General features: G+C 39.4%; 1 protein-coding gene across 2 annotated transcripts in view; it reads right to left on the bottom strand.

Moving 5' to 3' along the window:
- Window positions 1-477: 477 nt before the first annotated feature.
- Window positions 478-24781, bottom strand: part of setbp1 (SET binding protein 1) — a 301702-nt gene continuing 277398 nt past the window's right edge. The window contains exons 3-4 of one of the 2 annotated variants that reach the window (XM_043686419.1): window positions 10142-10303; window positions 478-3903 (exon numbers count right to left, since the gene is read on the bottom strand). In XM_043686419.1, coding sequence (XP_043542354.1) covers window positions 3335-3903; window positions 10142-10303 — 731 coding nt within the window. In that variant the 3' untranslated portion in view covers window positions 478-3334. The remainder of the gene's footprint in view (window positions 3904-10141; window positions 10304-24781) is intronic. The other variant, XM_043686469.1, reaches the window with a different exon arrangement.

Raw genomic sequence — 24781 nt, forward strand, 5'->3', positions numbered from 1 at the left:
CCCTCGCATTCTACTAAATTCTAGTGAGTACAGTCCCAGGCGGATCAAGCTCTCCTCACAGGGTGACCCCTTCATCTCCAGAATCAACCTGGTGAACCTCATCTGCAGGGGTTGGAGTAGACCATTCAGCCCAGTGAGTCTGCCCTGCAATTCAGTGAAAAAATGACTGATGTGGTAATGCTGAACTCCACTTTCCTACCTTCTCTCCCCATAACCCAAGATTGCCTTATTTTGAATATACTTAAAGACTCAGCTTCAACAGAAAGAATTCCACAAATTCGCTACCTTCTGAAAGAAGTCATTTCTTCTCGTCTCTGTCTTAGAGCCTTGGTTAATATTTCATACATTAATGTGGCTGGAATAAGAGCTGCCCCAATTTTTCAATAAGGTGAAAGCAGATACTGTGAATGACAGGTCATAATGTGCTAATGCAGGTCAAGCCATTTTGACAAAGATGACATTCTCAATCCAGGTTTGTTGGTTTTGATTATGTTTCTTTATTTTCACACAATGAATAACATATGAACAGATTACTTTTCAGTAAGTGCTCTATTGCTAACCTGGTTTCGGCAGCAAAACAATGAGCTTCTTTCAGAAAAAAAGTTTTAAAACCAACAACCATATGTAGAAGCATGACAATCAGCATGCCAAATACATAAGCGCCAATCAACAGCAGTTCATATCTATTCAATGTACAAAAATGCTTCATGAATAAAAACTGTTACAAAAAACATTTCAAACAACAATGTACAAGTTTGCTCTATGTTTAATTAGAATACAAATATAATATTTGTCTAAAATATGTGTACATACAGTCAAGTATAATAACATGCAAATACACTCTAAAAAAGGTTTAAAAACACTATGAATACAGACTAAAATAAGCCAGCACTATGTAAAAGGACCTTGTGCCCCATGTTTAAAGTTACATTTGAAACTTCATTTGCAGTCTTATCAATTTTCGGCAAGAAATTGCTCTTTTTTCTAAAAAAAAGCAGAGTGAAAACAAAACACTGGGATTTGACTAGGACACCCGTGTAGACACATTTGGCAGCTCTTTCAATGTCTCTGTATTGTTTTAGTGTTACAACCTTGGCAGGTTTCACTAGGTATGATACAATACATTATTTCACATCAGCACTACACCGTGCTTTATCAGACCCAAAATTTACTGTACCTCCATGCTGATTACATTGTTAATGTTGTGGTCCACTTTAAACAATTGTCATTGTCATTTTAATGGTTTTGCTTTTGCGGCATCATGTACCAAATTTTAAAGGCGAGGGTTACTTTTAGAACTTGTATGTCATAGAAATACAACTTCCCTGCCCAACCCACCCACTCCGCAGTCCAACTTCAATTAGCACCATTCCCAAACCCCAGTTGCATTAAAACAAGTGTTTGGCATCAAAATGAATTGTTAAACTTGATTTAAAAACAGTTAAAATGACAATTACACAGACACGATGATTCAGACAGTTTGAACCCATGCAGGTCAAAGATGTGTAATTACATTATATACAACAGGCTACTGTTTTGACTGAATTAAGGCTGCCATGATATAAACATTTTGCCTAACTATAACTGCAGTCACAATTACTCATTTTGAAAAATAATTGAAAATATGTTTTGGATTATCTTCATAAGAACACTTAATTTCTTTTTGCATAAGGGGAAATTAAATACAGAATTTTCAAAGCTTAAGGTAATAGATTCTCCAGAAAGAAAGAAAATGCACAATTACCAGGTTACAAGACAATCACAAATCTGGGGATACATTAAAACAGCCAAGTCTTTGATATTAAGTATTCGATTATTTGCATACAATAGTTTGGGAAATAGTGGGTTACAACTTTAACTGTTAACTGGGACACAGTTAGAAAACATATTCCTTTTTCGGAGAACTATAATTATTAATGATTGACTCAGTTCAGAATGACAACTTATGGTTGGAGTTTACCAGTTAACAAAGATGTTCAGACAAATAAAGCAATTTCTATTGTCAGGCCATCCCAAATGATAACAGTTCTGTTGGCTACAAATTCTAATGTATAATGTTCTGTATCTTCTCAAAGTCAGTATTTCTGTGGTCCATATTTTCTGTGCATTCAGGGGTGAAAATTAACTCTGATGTAATCATTTGAACAAATCTGGGACATTTTTCAGAGTGAATTTTGTAATTTAAGAGAACTGTCACTTAAGTATTGCATGAATAAGCATGCTGTGAAATTTATATAACTGTGGAAAATATATATTTTTTTAAATCTTTGTTAACATCTATTTACTTTGGAAAACTGTAAGGCCATACAGGAGGGCACACAATGTTATATCTTTAAATGATCTAAATTACAACATCAATTCCTACCTTTACAGAAAGTCACTTGTGAACTTAATTGCTCAAATTTTAGTGACAAGTGCGGGAGTTGAAAATCAATTATTATTTGTTTTAAAAAATTGAAATGCAATTATCATCTTTAAAAGAGTAATCTGATTGAATTTCTTTTTACTGTTTTGTACAATATTGCTTTCAGAAGGAAATGCTCAGTGATAAAGGTACAGGTGTAAGTAGGAAATTCAGCTGTTCCCTTAAGAAGTTCAGGCTGAACCTGCTCTAAGCTTTGCACCTCTTTCTGCTCAATGTTACTTTCTGACAGCGTTGTCCATCAAGGTGGGAAAATTTATTTTCACTACATAAAATAAACCTGGGGCACTTATTGATTGAAAATGCCCTTTAAATGACTTTGTTTTCTATTTCTGCTGAGTTACCAACAGCATATGTTGAACTGAAGCAGAAAGTGCTTTATGTGGATAACACTTTTGCATTTAAGGCTCTGTGAGTACAGTATTGCCTAAATGACGGCAAGAATATTTTTAATTTGTTTTTTTTCCTTCTTTAATTGACTAGCATATATTGATTATAAATTCAGTATATAAGAAATGCTGTTGCAAGCAAAATGTTATTGCTGCCTGCCTTCCCAAGGATTATTTCATTAATACATTCTTCTAACAGGATGCCAAAAGTACTTGTACGAACTTACCCTTTTATATGCCATTACATGTTGCCCACTCGCAAATAATGGGTCGATGGTAGAGCGCGGTTAACAGGGAGAAGGAATGTTTGTACAAAGTTGTGAAACTGAGTTGACGTATTACAATACCAGACACTACTGCAGAGTCTAGTATTTGTAAAGAATGCAATGAATGCTGGAACGAGGCTATCCATTTCATATAGCAAATTATGTGAGAAAATGGTTATTATTTTAAAATGATCCAACATCCGAGTTTCAGTCATTCCCTTCTCATTCACCAAGTAACATTAAAGTGCAGGAAGTTATCAGTGATTAGAGGCTGTAGATTGGTAGCTGGTGCTGGAGATGGTCAAACTGTTGTACCTTTTAGAATTTGCAGTGATTGCCTCGTTTTCAATTTCTTTGGCCTTCCTGTGTCTCTTCACTTTCTGCTCAACTTCCTCTTTTTGCTTTCTCTTGGTGCCTTTATCTGACTTAGGCTCCTGCTGCTGTACCATGCAGATTACAGCTTCTATTGTGTCCATGATTGTGTCCTGATTGGCTGAGGCCAGTGTCTCAGGGGCTAAACTGTACCTCAGACTCCTTTTACTGGGAAGATCCACGCATTTCTCCAGTACTGGCATCTGGTCTGTGAAGTCATCATCTAGTGGCACTGGGTGCTTTCTTGGACGGCCTCTCCTCTTTTTCACTATGTTGTTGCCAGTTTTTGACTGCCGTTGCAGCCTTTTGGCTTTCAAGATCTTGTTGACATGGTCCAAGTTCTTTTTTGTCGCAAGAATTTTATCATAATTGCACATCTTCCTGACTTCACACTGAATAGCTTCAATTTCCCTCCTCTTCAGCTTTCTCCTTGGTGAAGAACTGGGACTTTGAACTGAATGGACAGAAACAAAAGGGATCGTTTTAATCACCAGATGTACATGATCACTTAATTACCTTCACAGCTTGAAACTATACACTGTCCAATGCCAGACTGATGTTAAAATAGTTTAAAGATGCTTTTGAAGTTACAGACATTTAATATTTGAAGTACCTTTTGGACCACTGGCAAAACTCAGCGAGACAACTTGCTCAGGAAATAGAATACAGCTTCTACAACCTAATGCAAAAGCTTTTTTTTTTGATCACTGAATTTCCGTTGCCACAAACTGGTTTTAATGTGTCCTCATGAATAAAGACATAAAAGCCTGGTCGTAATGAAAAGCAGCTTAGAGAAGGGCAAAGGGTTAATGCAGTAGTTATCTTTCTCTGTAGAGGTCTACATCTTATGTTGAGGGGTTCAAAATCAAATTTTTAAATGCACATTTACACTAGTCTTATCCCTGATTAAATTATCAAATAAACACTTGGAAAAATGGTTTTTAAGATTGGCTTCTTTGACCGAGCAAATACTATTCTCACTTAAAACACAGATAGTGAACACAGTTTGTGTTGTCACAAACCAGGTTCACCTGTGCATTGCTACAAATGTTGAACTTGAAGTCATAAGAAGTGTATTTTGCAAGAGGCTAGTTTTACCATAATGTTATAACTTCAGATGTACAATCATACGTCTTACAAGTGTGGGAGTTTTGAAGGTATTAACTATTAATATTTTTAATGTTGAGCAAGAGTGAATCATTTCTCTTCCAATATTAATAAGTAAGCAGCATCTGGAAGTCAGTGAATGTTGGTCTTGGTAGAGGGTGACATGGGGCTGGATTTTATAGAGAGTGTTGGGGGTCTGGGGGTGCAAATAAGTTTCCCTTCATGGCAGCCCCTCCCACAACCCTGGAAAACTGACCAATGTTAAATAAGGCCATTCTGTAGCAAGAACTGGGCTACGTAAACCTTAAGCTGATGATTTTGGGCCTCTGTTTCCCCAGTGGAAAAGCATCTGCCTTGAGAACTACCAGCTATCTGATTTGTGATAGCTCCAGCTTCACTGGCACCAGAACTCAGTAGTGTGTGATAGCAGTATCCTAGAAGGCCCTACAGTGTGAAGCCATGGGCACTATGGTCAGTTAAGTTTGGGATTTTGTATGGGAAGGATTAGGGAGGGGAAACGGGAATGTTGAGGTTGCGGTGAGGGGTTTGAGCATAGTCGATTTTGGAGGTCAGGTGAGGAGGTAGTGGAGAGGGTTTGTGTCCCCCAGATGGTGTACCCACTTCCTTCACAAATTCCTGACAATTATTTGAAGGAATGGCTTCTTACACCTGCCCTCCTTTCACTTCTCAGTGTATTATGACAGTGGTGGGTTATTGAGAGCCTCGAGTGGACAATGACTGGTAAGTTAAGAGACTCAACAGGCATAGCATATTTTACATCTCACCCCTCTGAAGAACCTATGTGACAGGAGGTTGTAAAATGCAACTTATGAGGAGTGAGAACTTGAAGAATGATGCCTTTACAAAAGTGATGCCCTTTGAGATGATTTAACAGTTGCTCACAAATGTGTCTCTCAATGTTCACAAGAGGTACAATTATAATATTGAAAAGGAAGGTAATGGGACTAGATTGCGTTGGGATATCTAGTTGGCATGGACCAGTTAGACCAAAGGGTCTGCTTCCGTGCTGTCCATCTCTATGATTCTAAGAGGACAAACTAAAATAAAAACTCAATAATTATCAGGGCTGAGTGAAGCCATTCCAATTATCTTAATTCATCTGCACAGAAAATCTCACAGTACCTTCATGTCAGCACATAGCTTTTCTAAAAAAAAGATTTTAGAGTTTGCATCTCATCTACAATTCTATGTGGAAATATTTTTCATATGTTGATCACTCTCCGTGAGGAAGATTGTAAAAGTACAAATTCTGTATATCCAGTAAAATAAATGTCACTCTGTTATCTAAAGGAGTTTTGGTACTGATAACGTTATCCCAGGAGAAGGATTCAAAATAAGGAAGGAAGACACGTTACTACAGCATACATTAGAAATAGTAGAATGCAAATTTATAATACCAACATTCACACTTTTGTAGACAAATGTATGATAAAGGTTTGGAATCTGCCAGACAGGATATCAAATGTCAAAACACTGTAGCCATTCAAAATGCAGCTGCACTCTTTAATGGGACAGTCGGGCTGCTGAAAGCTTTGATGGTATTTTCTTATTTTTATTCATGTTTATTTTATGTTCTCACAAGTTGCACTTCTATGAATTTAAGCTCAAATGTTTTATATTTAATTGCTGAATTTGTTTGGAAATATGCAAAAAGGGATGCAGTGGCTCTTTGATGTGAAGGGTGGCACATTATTCAAAGTCATTGCACTATTTCAGGCGTTATCAATGCACAATATGTTTTCCATGCCACCCAACACGAAATATGTTAGCAGCAGCGTCACATAATGATGTTCCACTTCTACGTCTGTAGCACTGGCTGTGGGCAGAGTGGGGGGTGATTCATAGACTTTTAGGAATCAGGGAATGGGAATTTTGTTTGTTAGCAACAGTAAAAAGATGGTGAAAAGCATTAGTAGCTTATTTTACATTTTTAATTAAAACAATACCGCCTAAATGTATTAAGAACTGCTTCAAAACATGCACTTAAAAATATAGGAATGTAGTCATCTTCATGCAAAACAGGTCATGTTTCAGTCTTGCTTAATTACTATCATTATTAAAGCCTGAGCATGCCTTCATAGATTCCCACCAACTTATTCCAAGTTTAACTGAACAGCTGGCTTCATTTGTCGATCTCTTTCTTCCCACAAAAAACAAGTTTCGCTGAGAAAACAAGGACTTTCAAAGGAGTCCTTCTTATTGACAGGAAATTTTCAGAAAACTTCCATTCTCTCATTAAGACAGCTTCTTAAGTTTTTTGTATGTTACCCCAACATATCGGATGTAGAGATGCAGCTCAGACTGGATCACTCTAATTGATACAAAAGTCCCTTTCATAGACTTGTGGTAAACAGATGTAAACAGTCTCAATGGCTTCAAGAAAACTGAACACTGGTCCTGATGGCTAAAGGCTAAAGGCTGAATTCTTGTTATTCTGACTTGGGGAAGTCAGGGCATAATGAACAGAGTCTTAAATGAAAGGATGAACTGCCATGTGAATATTTTTAAAATTGAGAAATAATAAAATGTTCTCATGTCAAACTGTCATTATACCATGACATCGATAATCAACTTTTGCAGCAAAAGATAAGAACAATTTGAATAATGATGTTTCTACTTAATATTTTCCTAAATTCTGTAATTACGTGCAATGTTGCATTTGATATTGATAGTGTTTTAAAAAATAAAAAGGTCCATATGCACTCTGTCAGCTTTTGCAGTATAAGTTCTTAAGTCCATGTTTAAAACAGACACATTAGGCTGGCTTTGCAGGAAACCATGATTCAGCATTCGTGCCTCAGTATAAAGGGCCCCATTGGACCCAATGTTTGCTCCAGAGAGGTGGAGCATCATTGAGTTACAACAATTGACCTCACAAGCAGATCCTGGGTGGTATAAGTACTAAGGCAGGCTTGTCAAAAGGCATGGCTTGGTTCGCTGGCGCTTTAAGTCACCCTCACCTCTCAGTTCCCATCCTCCCTTCATGGGCATTTATAATCTCCTATCTCGTATTGTATTCCCATGCCACCTCCATTGTCACTTTCCCAGTCTGCACCAGGTATACAACCCAAAAGTCAGATGGAGATGCAAAAATATAAGCTCAGCCTCATGCTCAATGCTTGCCTTTTCTTCTCATCTTCAGTTCTGAAGGCAAGGCCATGGACCTCCATTGGATAGTCCACTGTTATGGACAAAATACCACCGCAGGTTGTGTGATGGAATGTGCATAATATGTACAGATCATTATAGTTCTTGGATTTAAAATAGAGGCAGAGAGAGCTTTGTCAGTTCTATGAAAGTTAGTTTTAAAATGTCAGCAAGAGATTCCGGAGCTAGTAACATTTTAGCTAAGAAATCATGCAACTGCAACATGTGCTTGTACTTGGGTGAACCCTTGTACCATTAAGAGACAAACTGTACTGATGACAGGTAGAGAAAATGTGTGGTTTGTGTGAATCATGTGACTAAGCATCACAATAATTACCTAAAAGAAAATAAATTTATGACTTTTCAAGACAAGCTTCATTCTGGGACCTGACCTGTCCAATAGTCCAGCTGGGATCATACCATTTGATATTGCCTTCTCCAGGATGGCTGACTAAGACATTCTTAGATGTCCCATTGTCAGAAGGATCTAAAGGCTGATAACCTGTTTTACCATGTAACAAATCCACCTTCCATGGCCAACAAGTCCTTGTATGGGACTTGAATGTTGGATCTTCTGCTTCAGAGGTCAGCATGCTACCACTATGCGATAAAAATCTCAACTAAATAGCGGAAAAACTCCCATTCGTGAAACCCATTGAAAGATTTTAAATTTCCTCAAATGATTTATCCCAGATAAAAACAAGCAATCTTCTCTTTAGAGCCCATGTCAAAGACATCTAATACTTCAATAGCACCTCGAAACTTTCATTCCAACTGTGAACTTACTGAAATAATTTTAGCTTTCTCATCTCAGCCAATCATTCATAAAGTCATAATACTAGCCCTTGGAAAATGCAACAAAGATTTCTACTGAACTTTTACCAACAAAAACCAATTCTGACTAATATACACTTGAAGGACTGCCAATTAAAGCAATTCAATTCCAACTACCCTGCTGTGTTCGAGTTTCCCTCCTATGCAATTGCCTCCAGCTACTTCCCCACCTGGCAAAAACAGGGTCTGTTGGGACTTCTGCAACTTGGTCCCAGCAGGACCCTGAAATCGTTTCAACCCTGAGATGAGAATATCTGATCCATTGACTTGCATGCTGTTAGTTAGTCTGACACTGCAGTGCAGATTGGAGGGGCTGCTGAACTAATTGGAGGTTTTAATTTTCAGACGAAGCCTTTCACCTGCCCACACATGTGGACACAATTATCCCATACCATAACCTAAAGAGTATTCTTTGTTGCCCTGGACAACATTTATCCTATGCTTCAAAGTCACAATAACAGATTTCCTGGCTATTTATCATACAGTGCTCTATATGGACTTCACTGCACAGAAATTGGCTGCTATGTTTTCTTATGTTATAACAGAGACCATACTTCAAAAGAATATCATTGCTTAAAATGGGTTTTTAGTGTTCTGGGTTCATGAGAGGTGTTATGTAAATGCAAGCTGCCTTTCACCAATTTTCAATGTATGGCAGGAATGTTCAATTAAACACGATTTGCCAGTTGACTATACCAACATCAGTGACGTCAATGTAACTGCGACTGTTCACCCCCTCAGGTTATTTAACACTCTTGATCAACCAAATTGATGACAAATGTCCTGAATCAGTCAATAAACATGTAGACCAGGCTTCTACTAGAATCAGCTGTGTTGATGAAGTCATTCAATAAAGAACTAACCCTGCTGAGATACTGGACTTGAAATTACAGATACAAATATTCACTAAAATGATTAATAGCTTCATGGAATACATGGGAATTTTGCAGGTGGTTGGACTCTATGGACTACAGATTGAACGTGGAATTGTTGAGAGTAGCATGGCTCTAGTAGTCACGAGAAAAACAGGATGGAGGATTGATTATCTGTCCTGTTCATCACTTCTTAAATAATAATACAATTGCATCTAACCACTGAACTATTATTGAAATACATACGTGCAGACAATTATGTGCAGTTCTGGTCTCCTTCCTAGTGGAAGGATGTTGTGAAACTTGAAAAAGTTCAGAAAAGATTTACAAGGATGTTGCCAGGGTTGGAGGATTTGAGCTATAGGGACAGGCTTAACAGACTGGGGCTGTTTTCCCTGGATGAGTTGGGCCGAAGTGTCTGTTTCCATATTGTATAACTAAGTTGCTTCATTTATAAGTTTTGTTTGAAGCCAGACTCAAATTATTATACAAGTTTCAATTTTGTATTTGCACAAATGAACACAGGTTAGAATGAATAAAGCTTGGCTTCCATCCACTAAAGTTGACCAACATTGTCTGATAGTTCATGAGTCAGCAAATGGAGGGACCATTACTTAGCTTGCAAGAATTTAAATAATAACACTGAGTTTTAAATCAAATTTCTAAGCATTTCTGTAGACCTTGCAATTGTTGTTAACACTCTCAACTAACCTGATTCACACGATGGAGATGGGGAAGGTAGGGGAGATGATGCCAAAGTTGAGACTGTAACACTTTCAGTAGAAACAGCTTTCTTTCTGGTTACAATGGAAAGGCCACTATCATTTTTGTGCAAGATCATTTGGTCCAGCTTGGAGTGTGAGCTTATTAAACCTAATGGGAGAAAATAAAACACATGATAAAACACAGATATTTTCAAAGCCAGGAAAAAGTGGCAAAGTAGTTCTTGGCTTGGAATGTGTGAGTGCTGTGGTATAAAGTTAGTCAGTTTATTGTCTCATATAGAACATTCTGATTAGGCATGTTCCACATGACATCTGATCTCTAAATGGGCTTACTTATTTCAGTTGGGATGACAATACCAAAATGACTGATAATGGGAGTGGTCATATAATTGTGACAGCATTGCATTGTTAATCCAGTGCCCAAGACAGGAGTTATGAGTTCAAATGCATCATTAAAGATTGGGGAAATTAATATTCAAGCAATGAATCTGTAACAAAATATTAGTGTCATTAATCATGCTCACAAACATAGAAAATTCAGATTGTGGTTAAAAAAAAATTGGTTCACCAGTGTCCTTTCAGGGAAAGAAATCTGCCATTCTTGCCTGGTATAGTCTACTTAGGACTCCAGACCCACAACCATGTAACTGATTCTCACCTGCCTTCTGAAATGATCTAATGAGGAACTGAAGTTGAGCCAGACCAAAACACAAAGGTCAAACAACAACAAATCCAATCATACCATCTGATTTCGACCGGATCACCAGAAATGACTAAGGCTCACCATGTAGGTTTCACTAACTTGTGCCAAAACTATGAGAGCTCTCCTACAGACCAATCAAGCAACAGGCCTGACATTGCCATCACATCTTCATGCAATGTTCCATATTCCTCCACAGCCATCTCTGGGTATGTTTGGTCCCATCAGATGTGGTAGCACAGTGATCAGGTGAAACCTTAACAATGACTCTCATTTCATGAGATCTTATGAAGCCAAATCAAACATGGCAAGGCAATTTCTGATTTATTACCACGTAGTGCAGCTTCTCAATCCCTTCAGTTAGAATCAGCTGTTATACAGTCATAGAGATGTACAGCATGGAAACAGACCCTTCGGTCCAACCCATCCATGCCGACCAGATATCCCAACCCAATCTAGTCCCAACTGCCAGCACCCGGCCCATATCCTTCTAAACCCTTCCTATTCATATACCCATCCAAATGCCTTTTAAATGTTGCAATTGTACCAGCCTCCACCACTTCCTTTGGCAGCTTATTCCATACGCATACCACCCTCTGTGTGAAAAAATTGCCCCTTAGGTCTCTTTTATATCTTTCCCCTCTAACCCTAAACCAATGCCCTCTCGTTCTGGACTCCCTGACCCCAGGGAAAAGACTTTGTCTATTCATCCTATTCATGCCCCTCATGATTTATGACCTCCCAACTCCTGTACTCAATACTCTGACCAATAAAGGAAAGCATATCAAATGCCTTCTTCACTATCCTATCTACATGCGACTCCACTTTCAAGGAGCTATGAACCTGCACTCCAAGGTCTCTTTGTTCAGCAACATTCCCTAGGACCTTACCATTAAGTGTATAAGTCCTGCTAAGGTTTGCTTTCCCAAAATGCAGCACTTCATATTTATTTGAATTAAATTCCATCTGCCACTCCTCAGCCCATTGGCCCATCTGGTCCAGATGCTGTTCTCAAGGTTGGCCACACGTTTGAAGCAGCATTGAGGGTAGCAAAGTGCCTTTGCTATGGTTTATTGAGACCACACTCAGTCAAATGCTTCCATGAAGTCAAGTGCAGTAACTCCTCAGCTCTGGAATTCAACTCTTTTACTAGTGTTTGACCCACTGCTGTAATGGTTTCAGGAGCTGACAGACTCTGGATGAATCCAAACTGAATGATATAATACAATGTAAACAGATATTACCACACAGAAAACTTCCAGTCTTTTAAAGACAATTTCTTTCAGCATGTAATTATCAATCATATCTTAAATAGCCATTATGATAAAACAATTATTGATTTTTAATTCTTCCCTTCAAATTGTGAAAGTGATTCAGTTTCAAGATTTGAGAGATAAGCTGCCTTTGTGAGCTGATAAGTAGTTATTGAAAATACATGTTGATTATCCAAACATTCAGAGTTATCAAACTCAATTTTTACTTAGCATAAAAATATGATGCATAAGGGCACTTCTTAACCTTTAGGGATTTCATTTGGCCCAAGTTGCTCATTTAATGCTATTTAAAATTCATTCCCTCATTAATACTGCACCTTATTTAATTAATACTTTAGTTGCTCTGGAAATAAAATGGAAGGGATGAAAGTGATGGAACATTTTTCTGAATATCAGCTTTTATTCTTCAACAGATATTCAGACTGTAGCAATAAAGAAAATGGCTTACATTCATATACCACTGTTTGAAAAATAGCTGGAGGTGTACTTTTCAATGTAATACCAGAAACTTCCACAGAGAACAACAGCTCGTAAAGAATGCCTCTCATTGAAAAAGTTGGATATAGATCATGAAGTATGAAACACAATCTATGTAAAGCAATTTAATGCTGCTCAAATGAGTAACATTGGTAACTTGGTGGAGTTCCCTCACAATTAGCTCTAGTTGACACGCAGTGCCACAATCATGCCTACTAATCTTCTGAGATTGCCCTAAACTCTGTCAATCACCAAAACCTTTCTTGAACCATGGCACAAACTTAGGCAAGCCATTTACTCTCAAAACCAACTCTCACAAATGATTTATCTCTGACAATATATACTTACACAGGGCGGTCACATTAGATGCTTGATTTATGAAACAACGTCCTGAAAAGAGGACTTTCATTCTCTTGCTCCATTATTCTACCTTCACCTCTTGATTCAACCATTCACTGATCTAGTCAGAATTCAAACAAAGCTCTTTGTTACGAATGCCGTAGATATACAAATGGCCTGACTCCTTCCTTGGTTAACAAGCCAGCAGGCATGTGCTGGCGTTCGGAATGGTTGCTTACAAGTAGCACCCCACCCCCTTAACCATTTGCCACAGTAACCTCACCCTTACCTACATGCTTATCCCTTCACTGCTGCTGTCAAAGTGACTGGCTTTGCTGATGGACGTTTCAATCATCCTTCACTGCTTTATCCTTCACCGTGGGCGGCACGGTGGCACAGTGGTTAACACTGCTGCCTCGCAGCGCTAGAGACCCGGGTTCAATTCCCGCCTCAGGCAACTGACTGTGTGGAGTTTGCACATTCTCCCCATGTCTGCGTGGGTTTCCTCCGGGTGCTCCGGTTTCCTCCCACAGTCCAAAGATGTGCAAGTCAGGTGAATTGGCCATGCTAAATTGCCCGTAGTGTTAGGTAAAGGGGTAAATGTAGGGGTATGGGCGGGTTACGCTTCGGCGGGTCGGTGTGGACTTGTTGGGCCGAAGGGCCTGTTTCCACACTGTAAGTAATCTAATCTAATAAAAAAAGGGACCTGGTTTGATTATCCTGCACTACCAGACAATGGCTTGATTTCGTGAATGCCGCACATTTCTGAAGCAGTGGCATCAGAATTGCTAGGCAGAAAAATGGAGTTCAGTTCTAATGGGGAGAAAAAAGGAGTGGAGTGGTGATCTGACACTGAGTGACACTCCTCAGAATATACGGGTCAATATTGTCAACATTACAAGTTTCTTCCTTAGATTCAATCCAACTGACTTAACCTAGCTTAATCTTTCTTTTGCTGTAGCTTTCACCACAATGGGCTTTTAAACATACTCATATTCTGGAAGGCAGTTTCACTTATTCTGGGGTCTGTTAATACACGCCTCAGCTGTCTTCTCCCTTTCTTCTGTTTTTAATACCAAAACCTAGCAAACATAATCGACACCACTCCCTTCGCGTCTGTTCAGGAGCTGCATTTCTCTCTCGGCCCATGCCAATTCTCTCGAATACACCATTTCTCTCTCCCCACAAGCAGAACTTAATTATTTGTTTGAACACAGCAAACTATGTTCTTTTTCTTTCAGCCTCTAGGTTCAGCCTTCCTCTGCCTGCAGACTTCAGAAATGAAAAGAAAAGCCATCTTACGTTCAGGGCATGACTCCACCCTCAAGAAATTCTCTCCAGAACAACTCCAGGGCTTTGTTGCAGCTGAGAAGCATCCCAGCTGGTTCCAAAATTCAAGCATTGCTTGTAGGTAGACACAGGCGTGATACAAGGAACTAAAATTAAATAATCCCTAATTCAACTTAACCTGAAACCAAAACTTTACATGTGTAACCCTTAACAAAATCCACAATAAAGATGGGTACCCTTCACCTGAACGCCTCTGAGACCAGCAAATTGTATAATTAGAAACACCAAACAGAGACAATAGGAGCAGGAGTAGGCTATTCAACCCCTTGCGCCTGCTCTGCCATTCCATCTGCTCACAGCTGATCATCCAAATCATAGCTTGTTCCTGCTTTCTTCCTATTTCTTTTGATCCTTTGAGCCCTAAGAAGTAGATCGAACTCTTTCTTGAAAACATTCAATGTTTTGGCCTCAACCACTTTCCATGGCAGAGAATTTCACAGCCTCCCCACTCTCTGGATGAATAAATTTCTCCTCATCCCAGTCCCAGATGGCCTACACTATATCCATAGACTGTGTCCTCTGATTCTGGATTCCTCAGACATCAGAAACATCCTTTCTGCAACTCTAGTTCTGCTAGAATTTTATAAGTTTCTATGAGATTACCCCCTTATCCTTCTAAGCTCCAGCGAATATAGTCCTAACAAACCCAATCCCTCTTTAACTGTCAGTCCATCCAACCCAGAAATGTGTCTGGTAAACCTTCACTGCACTCCCTCCACAGTTAGAGCATCCTCAGATAAAGAGACCAAACCTGCACACAATACTCCAGGTGTGTTCTCACCAAGGCCCTGTACAATTTCAGGAAGACAGCCTGCTCTTGTACTTAAATCCTCTCGCTACCAAGGTCAATATACTATTTGTCTTCTTCACCACCTGCTGCACCTGCACACATACTTTCGGTTACTGGTGTAGGTGAACACTCAGGTCTTGTTGCACTCCCTCTATCCCAATCTATCACCATTCAGATAATCAAATGCCTTTATGTTTTTGCTACCAAAGTAGATAATCTCTTATTTATCCACATTACACTTCATCTGTGATGCATTTGGCACTGACACAACTTGTCCACATCTCACTGAGGCATCTCTGCATCCACCTCACAGTTTACCCTCCCATCCAGCTTCTTGTTACCTGAAAACTTGGAGATATTACATTTATTTCTCTCATTTAAATCATTAATGTAATGTGTGAACAGCTCAGGTCCAAGCACTGATCCCCGTGGTACCTAACTAGTCACTGCCTGCCGGTCAGAAAAATAACCTATTTATTCCTATTCTTTGTTTCCTGTCTGCCAGCTAGTTCTCTATCCATGCCAGGTCACTACCTCCAAATTGTGCACTTTAATTTTACCTGCTCGTCTCTTCTTTGGGACCTTATTTAATACATCCTGCAAGTCCAAGTAAACCACATTCACTCATTCCCTTTTATCGGCTCCACGATTTACAGACTTGAAAAATTCCAGTTGATTTGTCAAGTATGATTTCTGATTTGTAAATTCATGCTGACTGTGTCCAGTCCAGTTGCTGTTTTCCAAGTGCTCTGCCATTAAATCTTCTATCTTGCACTGCAGCATTTTCCTACTCCCAACGTCAGGCTAACCAGTATATAATTTCCTGCTTTCTCTGTACCTCCTTTTTTAAATAGTGTGGTTACATTAGCCACCTTCCAATCCTTAGGAAATGGTTCAGAGTCTATAGCATCTTGAAAGATGATTTCACTATTTCTCAGACCACTTCCTTAATTACTCTGGGATGTAGGTTGTTGGGCCCTGGGGATTTTTCAGCCTTTGATCCCATCAATTTCCTCAACACCATTTCCCAACAAATACTGATTTCCTTTAGTTCCTCTCTCTCACTAGACCATGTGTTTTTCAACATTTCTGAGACATTATCTGTGTCCTCCTTTGCGAAAACAGAACCAAAATATGTGTTTAATTTGTCTGCCATCTCTTTGTTCTCCATTATAACTTCCCCCATTTGATTGTAAGGAAGCTCCATTTGTCTTCACTAATCATTTTCAATTCACACATCTATAGAAGCTTTTATAATCAGCTTGTATGTTCCTGACAAGATTACTCTCATACTCGATCTTCCCCACATTAATCAATCCTTTCATCCTCCTTTGCTGAAATCTAAACTGCTCACAATCCACAGGTATGTTGCTCTTTTAGATCAATTTGTATGCCCCTTCCTCGGATCAAGTACTCTCTCTAATTTCTCTTGTTAACCATAATTGGGCCACCTTATCCATTTTATTTTTGAATGAATAATTTCTGCAGTTCATCCATGCAATCTTTAAAGCACAGAATCACTACAATGTGGAAGCAGGCCATTTGGCCCTTCAAATCTACACTGCTCATCTGAACAGCAGCCCATGCAGACCCACCATCCCACTCTATCCCTGTAACCCTGCATTTTCCATGGCTAATGCACCCAACCTACAAATCCCTGAACAGTATGGGCAATTTAGCATGGCCAATCCACCTTATCTGCACATTGTTGGACTGAGGGATGAAAACAGAGCACCTGGACGAAACCCACGCAGACTTGGGAGAATGTGCACACAGACAATTGCCCGAGGCTGAAATCAAACCCGGTTCCCTGGTGCTGTGAGGCAGCGGTGCTAGTCACTGAGCCACTGCAGGTTTGCCATTGCTAATGCTATAAAAGGGGTTGTTAGGCTAAATTGGGGAGAGGTTCATGCAAGGGCAGATTTGAAAAGGTCAGATGGATGCTCAAGGCAATAATGCAGTAAATCAGAGCATGAGAAGTTTAGTCTGTACAAACAAATACAAAAATGCAAATAGGTACCATGAAGGGGAAAATAGTAAAAATATAGAACTTGAGATTCTTTACCCAAATGCACAAAGTGTCTACAACAAGACTAATGAATTGATAGCAGAAATTGAAATAAAGGAATATATGATGGCAATTACAGAAACATGATACTATTTTTCACAGAGCACTGTGATTCTCTGACTTAAAAAAGTCAGTCACAATCAAACAATTACCCTGAGGCTGCTTTGGGAATGCATTAATACCCTGAGGCTGCTTTGGCAATGCATTAATTGAGACTTCTGTCCTCATCTGAGAAGGATGTTCTGCCTCGGAGAGCTGCTGGCCAATCTCCTTCTTGCCTAACACCAGATGGGCCTTTGTAGCATTGGTCCAGTGATATTACCATGACACCACCATTCCTCTATATTTGTCATCAAGAAAGGAGGGAGACAGAGTAAAAAATTACAAGCCAATTAGCCTAAGATCTGTCAATAAAAAAATCCATTAGGTTGTAGTAAGAAAATTACAGCAACATGGTTTTATGGAAGAGTTCTTTGAGAATGTAACAATCTAGGTAAAAAGGAACAAGCAGAATGAAGGTACAGGTTATTCAGCTATAATGCATGTTTCATTAACACAAATTCGTCGTGACACAATTGACGAATTAGGGACACTGTTTCTGAAGTGCAAACTTTTAAAACTCTTTAAGGACTGTTTCTAAAACTCGGTTTGTCTATAATGCGGGGTTGCACAAGAATGCAACCATGGCGATATAGAAGAACTATCTGAATTTTAATTACTAATAAGAATTTGATAAGGCGCCATGTACAATGTTACTACACAAGATAACAGCTCATGGGTTGGGAAACATATTTTTGCTTAAATAGAAGACTGGTTGACTAACAGGATAAATAGGCCATTTTCAACAGTGTAGTACCTCCGGGATCAGCACAGGATCCCAACTATTTATGATCTATACTCATGTCTTAGGGCAGGCTGCATTGTGGCTGAATTTGTTGATGATACAAAGGCAAGTAAGAAAGTAAATTGGAAGGAAGATGCAAAGCATCTGCAAAGAAATATAGACAAGTCATGTCAGTAGGCAAACATTTGACAGATGGTGTATAATGTGGGAAAATAGGAAATTATCCACTTTGGCAGGAACAGCACAAAATCAGAATATTATTTAAACAGAGAGAGACTACTGCAGTATGGAGGAATTGGCATGTTCTTGTACCTCAATCAAAAAGAGCACAAGGAATTAGGAAGCCAAATTAATTCCACTTACTGCAAAGGGAAAGGAATATACAAGTGGAAATGTCACGCTACAAGTGAGAATTGCACTGGTGAGACCATACTAGATCACAGTACTCTTTTAATCACCTTACTTATAAGGGATATTCTTGCACTGAAAGCAGCTTGGAGGAGCCACACTAGACCTCTTCTGATGCGAATGAACCGTGTTATGACAAAGGGTTGACCCAGTTGGGTCTATACTCTGGAGTTTAAAAGAATGAAAGGTGATCTTACTGAAACTTGAGTAATATTTGTGACTAACACTTTCATTTTTCAGTAAAATGGGTGCTTGCTGATGTTTTGAAATTGTAACTTTGGGGAAGAAAACCATGACTCCAGCACAAGGTTGATGTATAGATTTATGAAGCCTGCCAAACTGCAGTGAATGGTAAGAGCTGAACAGTTCAAAAAGGAGCTACCCTCTCAAGGGCAACTAGGGATGGGCAGTGATGCCTATATCCCATGAGTTTATTAAAAATAAACAAGCTCTTCATCCCTTAAGCTTCACTTTTTTGAAAAAGTGCTAAAACATAATTTTCCTGGCAGCTATGTTTAGCTTTTAGGATGCAAATTCCAACAGTCAGTTTGAAATAAAACCATTTTGACTGTCATTTTCATATTTCTCTTTAATATTTCAAGTATTGGGTCATGCATTCCCACATGAGACTGCATGTGTGATTTAATTTGCTTGCAACTTATCCAGTCTGGTAGCAAGTGTTCATACCTTCCTTCTTGGCAGACAATGAAATCGATCTCTGCTGACTTGATGCAGCAGTTCTTCAATGGAGTTCCATTGGAAAACTATTCTGTAAAAAGTGTTACAACAGCTATAGCTTCTGAATTGCAAAGTGACTATAAATATTAGTCACTGACCTGAAACTTTCGGGTGAGTTTTCGCATTTTTAGCTAAGTGTTATTTTCAGGGACTTTCACATCAGGAATTGGCACCATCTAGTTTATTGGCAGTAGATGGGAAAATTTCGAGCTGCATATAAATGAGGCAAGATTGGCTAATAATGAGATGCAAATATATGGAAATAAGGTAGTCAACACTTATTCACAAGATTCAGAACTTGTCATTGCAATCTTAAGGGGAAATGCAGAACTTATTTTCTCGACATTGAGAATCAGAGTTTTCCATCCTTGTTATGTTTTCCCAACTTTCTTGCTATTGCCCATGCTGCTCAACGGTAGGAAAATTCTACCCATTAACTCTTATTTGTTTCTTCAGAGATGCAGCCAAACTTACTGAGTATTTCCCATGCTTTCTGTTTGTAGTATAGATTTCCAGCATCTGCAGTACTTTGCTGTTTTAGGATTGTGATTCATGCCTTGGCTTAGCTAATGCTTGGATCCTGCATCTTACTAATGACATTCAATACTCCCTTCAACACTTTTATAAGTTCAAACTAGCCAAATATGAGTTATAATGTTAAGTGGCTCTTAAATAGCTGTGGCTCCAATACTTGTACTTGAATAATAATTGCATGTTAGAATTTCTAGACCTCAGTCTAGATGCAACAATTCAGTGGCATGACACATATCACCGAAAGGAAAGCTAGTATTATCTTTATATGCCTAGAATCCATTTTTCTTCAATTTGGATGAAGTCTGCTGGTTTCATTATGAATATTGGCTGCAATCCAATTATTTCTTTTTTTAATCACAGCAGCGTATTTTTACACAGTTTTATGCAGTAAATTTACAAATGCATTAAAACATACCTTTGACAGATAGGGAAATTAAGTAAGTAGCCTTATGCTGTACTAATTTAGTATGTACTGTTTAATAAAGAGCAGTTAATTCTGTATGCTAGTCAAAATTGCTGAGAAAGGAGATATTCTGAGCTCAAATTAGCTTTGTGTGAACTGTTAACATGCTATCATTACAGACAGTTTTCAGGCTTGTCGGCAACATTTCATTTTGAAGTCTGAAGTGCTCTAATGGCTTGTCTGTATACTCTATTTCGTTCCCCTTTCAGAAAAAAAAAACTGACACTCAGTTCTGTTATCATCCTTGGCAGTCCTTCATCAAAAGCATAAGCACATGTAGTGATCATTCAACATGCCAGACAGAAGGCCTTGAGTTTGAGTTACCTCTCTTCATTGACATATCCTTCAAAAAAGCTGTTATTAGAATTTAGCTTCAGATGACAGCTAAATCACTTCAAAAGAAGGAGCAAATCTGGAGGATGTGCTCCTCTCAGCTGGGTAACAGTGTTGACATGTGTCACCAGGAGGACCCAGTTTTGGAATTTTAAACTGCTTCACCTTAGCACACCAATTTCATGCCTAATAATAACAACAATATCCTATGATTCTTGGTTTCACTGACCTTCATCCTGTCTGATTCTCTACCTTCCCTCTCTGACTGGGAGGCTTTCAAACTGGGAACATTTCAGGCTATACAAAATTGCTGCATAAACCCTGCATCACCATCCTCTGGAGATCTGCCATATCAGGCCATCACACAGCTGGGAACTGATTCACTAACATCAGTCAAAGACACACCAGCAGTCAGCTGCTCACTGTATATGCACATCCAAAATGGTGGAATCTCTGGAGGATGAGAAATGTAATTTAAAATACCAATGTTCTTACTAGTCTAGTTAACTAGGTTTCTAGCTGATTTATTCACAAGTTTTGATTATTACTCTGACAGATATTAAACACTCTTTCCCATCACTTATTATCTCTTTTGCCCCCAACCATTTGACTTTAAATTATTACATTCTGTATTAGCAAACCACAGATAAGCTTGAACACAATTTCTGTAATACAGATTTCAACCACTAGTTGTCACTATGATACTTTAAAATTTAGTCTACACAATGGTCCCAGGTTGTCCAACTTTGGTACCTTAAACTTAGTAACCTTCCACAAGGTCAAAGCAATACAGATCCATTCTGTATTCATACCTATTATCTGTAAATTCAGCCTGCTTAAAAATCACAGACTTTTCAAAAGTTTATTCTCAGGATGTGGAGCTCATTGCTATTATCTCTATACTACTGTTAGGCAGGGAGTTCCAGGGTCATTGGACTCAAAATGTTAACTTCGTTTCTCTCTCTACAGATGCTGCCAGTTCTGCGGAGTTTTTCCAGCAATTTCTGTGTTTCTTTCTTCAGAAGTAATATCAGCAAACATTTCTGCACATAAATGGTGGTAGAACCCTCTTCAACAAATGCCAACTGATTGCAGGCCTAATAAATTTATATCTGAGATTAACAGATTTCTATGATCTGTAGGGTCAATGTGGGTATATAGGCTTGGAGGTCATTGAATGGCCAGACAGACTTAAGGAGACAGTGGCCTACTCCTGTTCCCACTGAGGATGATTGGGCCAAGAACACTATCTTGAGGAATGCCAAAAGTGATGTTCTGGGGTTGTGATGACTGGTCTCATAAAATAAAGGCACACGATCAATGAGAGGGAGACAAACACCAGGTGAGTATGTCTGGGAACTGGGTCAACGTTGGAATTTGGGGCAAAGGGGCTTTCAGTTAAGGTTACTATAAGTAAAATGGTGTGGGGAGCTTGATGAAGGTGAGCTGCAGATGCTTCCTTCCTTCAACTCTTCCTTATCACAGGTTAATTGGTTAGTAAGAAACTGCTATTAGGGACGATTTGGAGATGCCGGTGTTGGACTAGGGTGTACAAAGTTAAAAATCACACAACACCCGGTTATAGTCCAACAGGTTTATTTGGACTGTCTTTACATTGCTATAAATTTTAAAAGTCTATTGTTTTTAAAGAAGCAGGTACACTTGGATTTAACTGAGAAACACCAGGAAGAAGGGAAAGTCAGAGCTAATATAAAGCAATTCAAGTTATATAAAGCAGAATAAAGTTAAGGCAAGGGAAGTAAAGACATGGCATCAGAGCACTGTCCAACGAAATTTGGAAGACATTTTCTTCATAGGAAACAACCAGATGTGCAGAAAGTGCTGCCAGTGGCAGAAACTTCAGCTCCAGGTTTGATGTCCAAGCAACAGCTGGAGTCACTGTGGGGGCACATCCATGAGGCTGAGAGTTATGTGGTTAGCATGTTCAGAGAGCTGTCTCTCAACAGCTTAAGGACCTGGAGGCAGAAACAAAAAGGGTGGCTGCCAGAAAGTCCAGAGAACAGGAAGCAACCACAGGAGTCCCTAGGGTCATGCTCACAAATCAGTTTTCTGTATTAGAATCTGATGACAGCACTCGTTCCTCAAGGGACTGTAGTAAGTACCATGTTTGTGGATCAGCTATACAAGAAAGGAAGGAGAAAGGAAGAGCAATAGTGATATGGGATATGTTAGGGAACAGCCAGATGCTTCTCCGGAGCTTCAGGATGATACTTTGCCTCCCTGGTGCCAGGGTCAACGTTGTCACAGAACAGCTGCACGACATTCTTCGTGGGAGGGTGCACCAGCCTGAGGTTATGGTTCATATTAGTACCAATCATTTAAGTACAAAAGGGAATGTGATCCTCCAATCAGAATTTAAGAGGCTAATTAGAAAATTAGCCATCAGAGCCTCAAAAGTTCTGAGTTACTCCCAGTGTCATGTATAAGTGAATACAGAAATTGGAGTATAAGACAGATGATTGAACATTGGAAAGTTAGTGCAGGAGAAAGGATATCAGGATTGGTTCTACGGGTGATGAGACCTGTACAAGTCCAATGGGTTGGATCCTCACAGTTCTTTCCGGTGCATTTTAGCTATCATTAGGAATGCTTTAAATAGCTAGGCAGTTGTGTGGGAGCCAAGAGAGAATTAGAAAAGCATTCCAGGGTGCACAAAACTTGGACAGATCGCCAGCATAAGCACAAGTTAACAGGTGAAGTTGGAATAAGGGAATAAGTAATGAACTTTAAATTAAAGTTCCATTTAGTAGGACAAGGGCAGCAGGTACATGGAAACCTGCAAGTTCCCCTCCAATCCACATTATACCCACTTGGAAATCAATGTTCCTTCACAGTTGCTGGGTCAATACTCTGAAATCCCTCCCTAAGAGCAGTCTGGATCAACCTACAGTACATGGACTGCAGCGCTTCAAGAAGGCAGCTCCCCACCACCTTCTCAATGACAACAAGGCCAACCAGCAATGCCCATGTCCCATGAATGAATAAAGAGAAGAGTTAGTGTGCATGAGTATGAATGCAGGAAGTATACTCATTAAAAATGGGGAGTTATGGGTGCAGACTAACATATGATGTGATGGTGACAAATACTTGGTTAAGGAAGCAAAAGACTCCAACTTCTCTGGTAGATTCGATCTGATAAGATTCGCAGCCAACAGCATTTATGGCAGATATAATCCGCAGTAACCCTTACATTCTCTTTAAACTCTAAAATCGGACAAGAAGTGGGCGGCACGGTGGCACAGTGGTTAGCACTGCTGCCTCACAGCGCCAGAGACCCGGATTCAATTCCCGCCTCAGGCGACTGACTGTGTGGAGTTTGCACGTTCTCCCCGTGTCTGCGTGGGTTTCCTCCGGGTGCTCCGGTTTCCTCCCACAGTCACAAAGATGTGTAGGTCAGGTGAATTGGCCATGCTAAATTGCCCGTAGTGTTAGGTATGGGGTAAATGTAGGGGTATGGGTGGGTTGCGCTTCGGCGGGGCGGTGCAGACTTGTTGGGCCGAAGGGCCTGTTTATGTAATGTAATGTAATCTAATCTAATCTAAAGTACATATCAGTCTATTAAAGGCCATTTTTTGCTCCTCCACAATCTATAGACCCAGAAAATAACACAGTTTTATTCCTCTACAAACACTGCCCCAGGTTAAATTAATAGTTATGGCTTATATTTTAAGTTTCATCAAGAGACATATCTCCAAAAACATATAATCAAGAAATAACCCACTCTACTCACAACTGCAGATTCTCTGTCGGCCACACTTAAAATAACAATTAATTATCTGATTCTGTACTGTGAACTTCACCCAACAGTTCCTCCAAGATCAGTTGTGAATTTCACTGTTTGTTAATTTTCCCAGATGCACTCCGATGTCCAGCGATACATAAATTCAAACAGCAAAGACAGTAACTGTGCAGGTTCTCTCTCTCTCTCCCTTGCTCTCTCCTGAAGTGGCAGATGGAGTTTAATTCTTAATGGTAAGGTCCTAGGGAGTGTAGCTCCTTGAAAGTGGAGTCACAGGTAGATAGGATAGTGAAGAAGACGTTTGGTATGCTTTCCTTTATTGGTCAGATTATTGAGTTGGGAGGTCGTGTTGCAGCTGTACAGGACATTGGTTAGGCCACTGTTAGAATATTGCATGCAATTCTGGTCTCCTTCCTATCGGAAAGGTGTTGTGGAAATTGAAAGGGTTCAGAAAATATTTACAAGGATGTTGCCAGGGTTGGAGGATTTGAGCTATAGGGAGAGGCTGAATAGGCTGGGGCTGTTTTCCCTGGAGCGTCGGAGGCTGA

The sequence above is a fragment of the Chiloscyllium plagiosum genome, chromosome 1 (assembly GCF_004010195.1).
Source record: "Chiloscyllium plagiosum isolate BGI_BamShark_2017 chromosome 1, ASM401019v2, whole genome shotgun sequence".
Classification (NCBI taxonomy): Eukaryota; Metazoa; Chordata; class Chondrichthyes; order Orectolobiformes; family Hemiscylliidae; genus Chiloscyllium; species Chiloscyllium plagiosum.